This window comes from Macaca mulatta, chromosome 15 (genome assembly GCF_049350105.2).
Source record: "Macaca mulatta isolate MMU2019108-1 chromosome 15, T2T-MMU8v2.0, whole genome shotgun sequence".
NCBI classification, from domain to species: Eukaryota; Metazoa; Chordata; class Mammalia; order Primates; family Cercopithecidae; genus Macaca; species Macaca mulatta.
Genome location: NC_133420.1, coordinates 81,238,793 through 81,248,369, shown reverse-complemented (window position 1 = coordinate 81,248,369; position 9,577 = coordinate 81,238,793). Strand labels below are relative to the sequence as shown.

Here is a 9,577-nt window from a genome sequence, read left to right as displayed (position 1 = left end):
AAATACAGTAGCTAAAGAAAACCCTGTAGGTTCATCTAAAAGAATTAGAACAGACATTACACTGGGGCAAGGAGTAAGTAAAACTGCTGGTTTCCAGAGTTTACTTTCTTGAAATATGGTTTTGAGTCATTTCTGCCAGATATAAACATACTACTTTATGTTTCCTATCTTTTTTTATTATGCACATAATTTAACAGTTTGTAATAGTTGAAGCCACATGTCTCTGTGGACTGGTTTATTATTGAAATGGCTTCACTCAAGGAGGAGACTTTTAACTGTATAATTCAGGTATGTATATTTTCTTTGAACAAAGTATGTGACATTCAACTTGTCAAAAATGAACATTTCCTTGACTGAACAGCTTTGCTCTGTGTTTCCTTGTCTACTGAGGCAAAGAAAGGCTGACAAGAGGGCATATCCAGTGAAAAACCAAGAGGGGAACGAAGCAGGATTTGAGTCAGCTATAAGAAAATTCCATTCTTGCTGAACATTTTATAATGTACAGAATTTACTAATTAGAACGATTTAGATAAATCTGAACTCTGGGTAACAATGAGAGTCTCCTCCCTTCCCCTGCTTCTATGTATTTATGAAAAAAACAATTTGTATTGTGGTGGACTTTCCGTATTATTTTCATTATTGTTTTCTTATTGGAGACACTTTGAGATTATGATGGGTAATATAATTGACTCTAAACCAAACTTCATTTCTTAAAAGAAGGAAAAGTTGTTGCTACAACCTTGAATGTTTTATCAATTCAAGAACTCTACATAGGCTGATGGATTTTTTAAATCGGGGGTTTGCCTAGGAGTTTACATGATTAGTCAGTCTCTCACTCTATTAGTGCATTCTGTCCATTCATTTAGTCGGTCAGTCAGTGTTTGGAATACCCACCATTTGGGAAGACTACCATAGGTACCTGGATAAAGGTCAATAGTCTATCATGCTTATCTTCTAGGTGCCTGCTATTTGTGTCTTGCCTAATGGTTAAGTTTCCAGCCCATTGAAAGGTATGCAGTACTATATCAACCATTTATTAATACAACAAATTTCAATTTTGTCAAATATGTGCTATGCATTTGGATTGAGTAGGCATTGGCACCACAATGATGAATTGCTCTTGTAGAATTTACAACCTAGTGGGAGAAGAAAGGACACATTTTGGTTACTTCGGTTAATAAAAGAGTAATTACGAATTAAAATCAGTTCTTTGAAGGAAAAGAATGCAGATATATCCATGCAAGTAAACACGAAATCCAACCCATATATGGGAGAGGCTCAGTAATGAGTTCATCATTGAAGGAGATCCAGAGGGAAAGGGACACCATCTTCAAAAATGTGTTCCTAGAAGTAGCATCCCAGTGTCAGATGAACAGCCAAGAAAGTAGAATGTTTCAAGAAGGAGCAATCAACCATGTCATGAGGTTTTGTGAGGACAAGGAGAAGACTGACCAATGTCTGTTGGATGTTACAGCATGGAGGTTATGGTGACTAGAGTAGCTTCGAATTTCATAGAGTGATGGTGGCCAAATTCTGACTGGAATGGATTGAGGATTAAATAGACACAGAGGAAAGCAATAGGGAATATAAACAAAACCTTTAATAAATGTAGTTATGATAGGAAAAAGATATGGGGTCATTGAAGGAGAGTCCATGTCCTTATTTATACATGGTGGCGGGGGGGCTTGGGCATGTTTGAATATTAAAAGGTAGGATACAGTTTACAGTAAAGAGATGGAAAAACTAATGTTTCTTTACTAGTTGAAAGCAAGAGAAGATCAGACCCAGAACACTGTAGAGAGACTAGCCTTAGAGAGAAAACAGAAGGGAAGTATGGTATGGATAGAAGTAGATTTGGTGCAAAAGGGTAGAAGTAGAAATTGCTCCCATTGAACTAATTTGATTTTCTCTGAAAAGTTGGAGCCCTGCATGTCTTTTGAAAAGGAGCAGTGTGAAGGAGGAGTTGGAGGTCTGGAGAAACTGGGGAATGTTTGAAATAGTCGATCTAGAGAGTAGGATGGTATGAGAGTGAATAGACGGACAAATGTAGGAACACTGAGGGGCAGTGTTGCAAGTCCATCTGAAGCTGGTGAAGGTGATGTTCCAATACTTACCTGTCCTATTCTGTGGCTTTCCCCTGCGGTGCTTGTTCCTGGAGGGTGAGCACTAAGAAAGCAGGTAATTGAGTTCATTTTGAGTTGAAGAGTGAAGACCAAAGGGCAGGAGAGTGTAGGGTTATGAAAAGAGTGTTATTGAAATGACGAGCTCTGGAAAGAAAAGTATGCTGGATAGGAAGAAGAGTAGGAACTGAAAAAGGGATTGGGACATGGTGAACAGTCAGAAGTACCACTGAGATTAAGTGGAAGAGTGAGAGCCAGCCTCAGCATCATGCATTCGTGTGTTCCAATGGAACTATCCTTTCAGAGGATTGTGATGGCCAAAACACTCTCCTGCTGCAAATCTCAAATGAAAGGCCTTGTAGTATAGAGCAGAGGCTCTGGCGAGTTTGGAACTGGGTGAAGTGAAGAGCCATCAGTGGTGACTGGCATCTTCTGACACTCCATGTGGATTCCAGGGCCTGAGCAATGTGGCATTTCTTAGTCCTTGTGTGACAATGAGGTTATTAAGCTATTAAGTAAAGACATCTGTTTTAAAGCATCCTCCCTACAGTTTTTGCAGTATCAAGGAAAGTTGATCTTAGTGGATAAAGGGAATATTTTTGTCCTTGTCATTCATTCTTTAAACTATCCATCATGTATATTGATCAAAAGTCATCTAAAAACCTCTGGATTTTTAAGCAGACAATGAACAAAGCAACAAACTCAGGCTCTGCTAACATTCAAGTCTGATGTTGGACACAAAGATCTGGAGTTGAACCCTTGGCATGGAGATGCTCTAAGGAGATGCCATCTTTTCATATTATATGAGACCAGTCAATGCCTTCCTTCTGCTGTCCAGCTTTCCCAGCACCCACTTTGTTCTCCACTCACCAGCGTGCATCTCCAGGAATGAAGGCTTCATCATCTCATGGCCAGTTTATGGCAGCATCTTCCTAGCTCGTCTCCCTCCTTTTGAACCTTCTACCCTTTTTTAATTAACTAATTGCCTTATTATTAATTATTTTTTAATTAATCAACTAATTGCCTTATTAATTAACTTCACATTCCTCTTTTCTTCTGTTAGCTCACTATTCAAGGAATAGAAGGTCATGCTTTTCTAATCAAGTTGTAGGAATGAATTCATCTGCCTCTTACTTGTGAGACATTGGACACATAACTTAATTTTCATGGGCCTTAGTTTGTTCATGAATTTAAAAATCCAAATGTGGCTATTTGACTAGATGGTCAAATTCTTCATGGTTTGAAGTATGTGACTGGGCTAGAGCTCCCTTCCGATCCTGAAATTCTGTTGCTGTGCTCCCCTCCAGAGCCTACTTCCAATCCTAGTAATATAGCCATTGAGCTTCAGCACTCTGATGTGTCAATTTAGGATAATCTGCACCTATCTTGGGGGTTGTTTGAAAATTTAATTCAGTTAATGTTGCTTAGCACTGCTGCCTGGCACATCATTTCCCTTCTTTCTTCCTGCCTGGTGCTGTAGGTACCCACAACCCCAACAGTTTAGGACCACCTACCTGCCAAGCACAGCCTTGCCTTTTTCTGTTTGACATTGTGGCTCAATCATCCTAGCAAGACAAGCCATTTGCGACCTTCCGTAGAAATATTTTCCTGTCTCCAGCCTCTGTGGTCTTTGTTCTTATTGTGTGTGTGTGTTTGGTGTATTTACTCATTTTTTAAAATATCTCACCTTTTCCTTTGTATCAATTAAAGCTGAAAACTTGGCCTAAAACTCCTTTAGAAAAGAATCTCCAAATATTTTGATCTTTGAGCTTTAGCTTTCTGGGAATCTAGGCTCAAAGGTAGATGTATTTTTCCCATTTCTGATTTTTTTCTTTCACACTTTGGGAACTCAATACACATAATGACTAAACAGATGAATTTGAAAAGCAGCCTCCTTTACCATTAACAACTACAAAACTTCTATTCTGGACACAAGTGCTGATATTGGCACACATATGACATTCATTTCCTATAGGCACTTGTGCCCTGACTTTGCCTCTCATTCTATTAGCACAGTTTGTGTCTGGTCTGTGCACCCAATTAAAAAGAGCAGGATCCGCATCTGTCTCAGTCGCTGATGGGCTACAACGTTCAACCACAGCGCCTGGCAAGGAGTAGGCATTTAGGAATATGTGGATTGAATGAATGGTTGCTAGGGAGTATGGGGGCGTCTTAATTTTATGCTGGGCTTGTCCCAGTGCGCGCACGTGGGAACTTCACAAAAGTTATTTCACGAGCGCAGCGCTGAATCCCCTTATCGTACGGACTTTACTGAAGTGGGGCCAGTTCTCCGCCTCTTTTAACTTTACTGCCAAGGCTGGAGAGGGGTGGAGTGGCCTGGAAGACAGTTGGAAGGAGGGTGGGAGATTTGCTTTCTTATAAAGATGCTTTGGGAGACTGGCTCTGTAGCGCCAAATTTTCAGGAAGAAATGAGCCCGAGTCCCAATGGCAAAGAACCAAAAACAAAAAACAAAAACAAAAATACCAAAAATAAAAAACAAACAACAAAAAAATCCAAACCCACAAAAGCTGCAACTGAGTTTATCTTCTGTTAAAGAGACAGCCTGAGAGCCTCCTGTGTACTGACAGCGTGGTCCAAATCAGAGAAGGGGGCGCCCTAGCTTGCCCCCAGCAACGCATTAGTACAGGAAGACAATCAGCGAAGTCAACCTCACTGAACTCACTTCTTGGGCTCCCTGTGCCCAACGCCGGCTTCTAGTTCACGGCGTCCCTAGCCAGCTGTCGTGGGTCCCCGCCACTCCCGAGCGCATGTTGCAAAACAAATCAACTCCATGGGAAAAGCTCCATGAGCGCCCAGGGGACAAGTCTCCACGGACAAGCATGCCATAACAATTTCAGTTTTGTCCCATTACGTGAGGTTGTGAGTTTCTTCATCATTCCCCCCTCCCAACACGCACAAAATCGTCCCCAGCCCCTGGAGCGTCTTGCGGGGCTCCCAGGGCAGCAACAGCACTCGGAGCTCCGAGATCCAGGGAAAGCGCGCTGGGAATGGCTCCTAGGACTGGTTCCTGGGAAAGCGCCAGCGTCCAGGGAGAGCTTTTCCTTCTCCGAGGGCCGGCAGGGTGCCATTCCAAATGCGAGCAAGGTGGGCAGTGAGCGATCCTCCCTTTAAAAAAGAATAAATAAATAGAAGCCAGCGCGCAGCCCCGCTCGGGTTTCCCGAAGCGCGCACCGCTGTCGCTGCAGGGGCGGCTGGATGTCTGCGCTCCCCGCCTCCGCTGGGCTGACACGGGAGGGGAGGAGCAGGAGCTGGAGGGGTGTTGGGGGTGGGGGGAGCGCGAACCGTCCCGAGCCAAGACAAGCAGCACATTCACAAATAACGCCCCCACCCCCAGCGCACGCGCTCCCATTCAAAGCAGACCAGCTTCGCGGCCGCGCGGACGCTCCAAAGCCGCGCCGCCTGCCGCAGCACAGCCCTGTCTCGTGGGACGCACGCCCGAGCCCGCCTGCTGGCCGCCGCCGCGGAGCCACTGCAGTCAGCGCAGGAGGCAGCCACCTCTTCCAGGGAGGGGTCTTCCCCGAGACTCCCCTTGGTCCCCGCCATGGGGACCGTGGCACGGCTGGAGGCGCCCCAGCGCCCCGGGTTCCTGGCCCGCCTCCTCGGTGGCACCTGGTGCCTGCTCTATATCGCCGGACAGGTAGGGCAGCCTGTGCGTCTTGCGTCCCTCCGGGGAACTCTGCTTCTAAAACCTGTGCTACAGCGAAAAGCGCTACAGCGTGGGACGTGCTCTCTTCTGCGAAGGTCCATCCTGGGGCTCCGCTGCCGCCCAAACTGGGAACAAGTGGCGCGGGATTGGGGCTAAGGAGTACCCTGGGGTCTATTGGGTCGATCTCTGCGTTTAGTCTCGGCCCAGCCTCCTGGGACCCTGTTCTGGCTTTTCGCCCTTGCCTGGGTCCTGCTTCCAGCCAGGCAGAGCTGGGGCGAGAAGGCGGCGCCTGAGCTGGGGAGCTGTCATCCCCAGCAGTCAGCTGCCCCTCACCCTTTCCGACAGTCCTTCGCGGAGCCCCCTGTCTCGTTCCAGGCTCATGCTTGGGCGGCGCCGGGAGGCTCGGGTGCTGGGACACTCCTCCTCACTTCCGCCCTTCTGCGGACCTAGTGAACTTGTGACACTGTCACCCTAGGGCCGCCCGCAGCCGAGTGTCGGGGAGCAGCGTTGTAAGGTGTGCGCACGCCGGACCAGGTGGGCGGACGCCGGACCAGGTGGGCTCCCTGGTGCCTCCGCGGTCTAGAAGTGGCTCTGGTGGGTGGGTGTCCGAGGATTGGCCCTGACCACACCCCCTCCGAATCCTCCCAGGGTCTTCTCCAGGGCCAGACAGGGTGTATAAGGAACTGCGGAGTTCTCTCGAGTGGGAAACACAGGCCCCGAGGCGGCGCGGAAGGGCCCTGGGAGAGGGTATCTGATTAATTTAGTTTGCCTGGTAGTGGTTTATCATCACAAGACTTGGAGGAAGCTGCTTAGGGAAGAGGGCAGGGGTCCAGGGTCCAGTCAAACTCAGAATGCCTGCGGTTCCTTGGTTTTCACACTTTCCAGAGTCAGGTAACTTTTTATTGAAACCCACGATTTGGGCAGTTTGTACATAATTTAACCTCCATAGATTTGCCTTTCACAGGATTACTTGGGTAATTCTGGGAAAATACCCAAATACTCTTGGCCGGAATTACCGCCAGATAGCCTCCCTTTCCTCTGTTTTGCTTATGGAGACTTGTCCAAATAGGGGGATTTCCTTCCCTCACTTTTTCTTAAAGTTTTGAAACTTGTTTTCCGATCTCTATTTTAAAGTTTTGATGGCAGTGGTGCATTTCTAGAGTCTGAGGGAGGATCGAGAATGTTGTCTCAGAAGGGCCCAGAGCAGCAGGGATTACGCTCATCAGGAGTAGAAATTTTCAGCAGGGAACACCTGCTTAGATTGGAATATGACAAACAGTTGGAAAAGCTTGTATTAATTATCAGCAAGTTATATTCCCACCATGCTTCGTTCCTTGTCAGGGCTTCCCAGCCCTGGCTGCACAGTAGGATTACCTAGGGGAACTCTAGAAACTTCCTGCGCTAGGACCACACCCCAGCTGGATTACATCAGAATCCTGGTGGGAGAGGGGAGGCTGGGACGTTAGAACTTCTAAAGCTCTTGGGTAATTCTCTTGTGCAGCTGGGTTAAAAACCAATGTGCAAAAATGACCTGCCTTAATGACTTTTTTTTTTTTAGAAATAGAGTTTCGCTCTCGTTGCCCAGGCTGGAGTGCAGTGGTGCGACCTCGGCTCACTGCAACCTCCGCCTCCTGGGTTCGAGGGATTCTCCTGCCTCAGCCTCCCGAGTAGCTGGGCGTCTGCCACGACGCCCGCCTAATTTTTTGTATTTTAATTAGAGAAGGGGGGGGGGTTTCACCATGTTGGCCAGGCTGGTCTCGAACTCCTGACCTCAGGTAATCCACCCGCCTTGGCCTTCCAAAGTTCTGGGATTACAGGCGTGAGCCACCGCTCCCGGCCAGTGTGACTTGTTTTATAGAATCATGGCCCCAGAAGGAAACTTGAAGAACAGTAAAGAAGGCCTGAGACAGACTTGGGAGTCTTGACATGTAGCTTCCAGTCCCCGCGCTGTCCCTAAGCACCGTATCATTTTGGTCGAGGCCCTTACTTTCCACTTCCTCATCTGTTAAGTGAGGGTGTTGGTCTCTTTTTTCACAGGTACTGCCAGCTCTAACAACACCAGGCAGGTTGACATTTGAACCAAATTAAGACATCTTCCGTCTTATTTTTAAATACCCACAAGGTAGAAATTCTACCTTATCATTGATATTTTGCTGCAATATCTGCTCTTATTTGGATCCAGCAAAGATGTTAAACAGGAGCTTGTAGTTTCTTAGACTTGCAGTTTTTTTTTTTGTTTTTTTGTTTTTTTAAAATGCTTTCCCACTGCCTGTTCAAACTCACTTCAAGTTATTAGGTGCTTTGTTGGCATTCATGACAAGCTGATTTTTCCTAACATTACACACATGTTCTTTCTTGTGCCACTTCTCAACCATTTCTTCTGGATGAGGATGATCACAGCAGATTTGGGTCTTGTGTGCGTGTTGCAAGTGGTTTACTGTTTAATTCCAAATAGATCTTTCTCATTCCACCATCAGAGCTGCTGTCCACATGTGAAGAGCCTGATGAAACTTGTCTGAGAAAGAACAGAAAAGAGTTTAAAGTGGTAGATTGGTTCAGTATCCTGGTAAATGCAAAATGCCTTTGAGAGTTAACTTGGTCAGGTGTTTGTCAGAGCAGCTGTTTAATGTCTTCACTTCGTTTTTAATCGTATGACCTTATATTTAACCATCAAATTAAACAGATCAGAAATTTGAGGATACTTCAAATCAAGAAGAAATCATTCTATGATCAATAGCCAGTGCCAGATGATTTGAACATTATTTGGAATTTATATATTCTTTAAGCTGTTTTTGAATCAAGGCACTGAATACATGAAGGCATAACAATCAGACCTCCCTTGTAGATATTGTAGCCATAGTGAAAGGAGACTGTGCAATCAAGAGCTTTTGCTACCCAAATGGAATGAGGTTTGAGCTATATTCTCCAAGTAGTCCAAAGAAAAATTTTAATGCAAATAAAAATCATTTGGAAATGCAAAGATTTCTTTCTTCTCACTGGATTTCTGCTTTTGGGGGTTATTTCCCTCTCTGTTCTGACTGGATTACCCTTCTTACAGGATTCTTTTCTTTCCTTGCAACTTAAAGGCAACTCACTCCGTAGGTTCTTATGAAACTGATTATTTTACTGATTAATTTCATTTCATAAGCTGAACCCAGCATGATCCTATTACCTTAATTACTCTCAGATAAGGAAATGCATAATCAACTCATTGTAACCAGTAGATATTATCAATTACTTAACGATTTCTACAGCCTGACTGCAGCAATCCACTGTAAAACGAACAAGGCTGGTCAAGAGGATGTGTTACTAGATCAGCGCAAATCCATTACTGTTGCTTAAAAATGGTACTTGCTGGTAATTCATGTCCTTTTGGTGATATATCTGTGGTAGCTCATTCAAACAGAAAGATTTAATATTTCCATTTACAATGTTATTCTAAATGGTATCCTTGTTAGGAATTCAGTAATAAAATAAATAGTTCATGGTTGACTGGAAAGAATTGTGCCTTTAGCACCTGATTTTCAACTAAAATTCTTGAAGATGACTTGCTTGTTTCTTTTGTTATCCTCATGTATGTTCTTGCTGTTGTTTTTATTTATTTTCATTTTTTACCATAATAAGTTTGCATTGTTAAAAATGCTACTAAGGATTTTTGTTTGCTTTGCATTATATTAAGGTATAAATGGCATATGGTATACTGCACATGTTTAAAGTATACAATTTGATAAGTTTTGACATATGCATATATTCATGACACCATCACCCTAAAGTTTTCTCATCACCCTT

The 9,577-nt window shown here is 44.6% G+C and overlaps 1 protein-coding gene across 3 annotated transcripts in view; it reads left to right on the top strand.

Annotated features, from left to right (window-relative positions):
* Positions 1-5,469: 5,469 nt before the first annotated feature.
* The window catches only part of ADAMTSL1 (ADAMTS like 1), a 956,812-nt gene continuing 952,704 nt past the window's right edge, over positions 5,470-9,577 (top strand). For 2 of the 3 annotated variants that reach the window (XM_077966030.1, XM_077966032.1), the window contains exon 1: positions 5,539-5,779. In XM_077966030.1, the coding sequence (XP_077822156.1) occupies positions 5,684-5,779 (96 nt within the window). In that variant the 5' untranslated portion in view covers positions 5,539-5,683. Of the gene's footprint in view, positions 5,780-9,577 lie in introns of all 3 variants that reach the window. The other variant, XM_077966031.1, reaches the window with a different exon arrangement.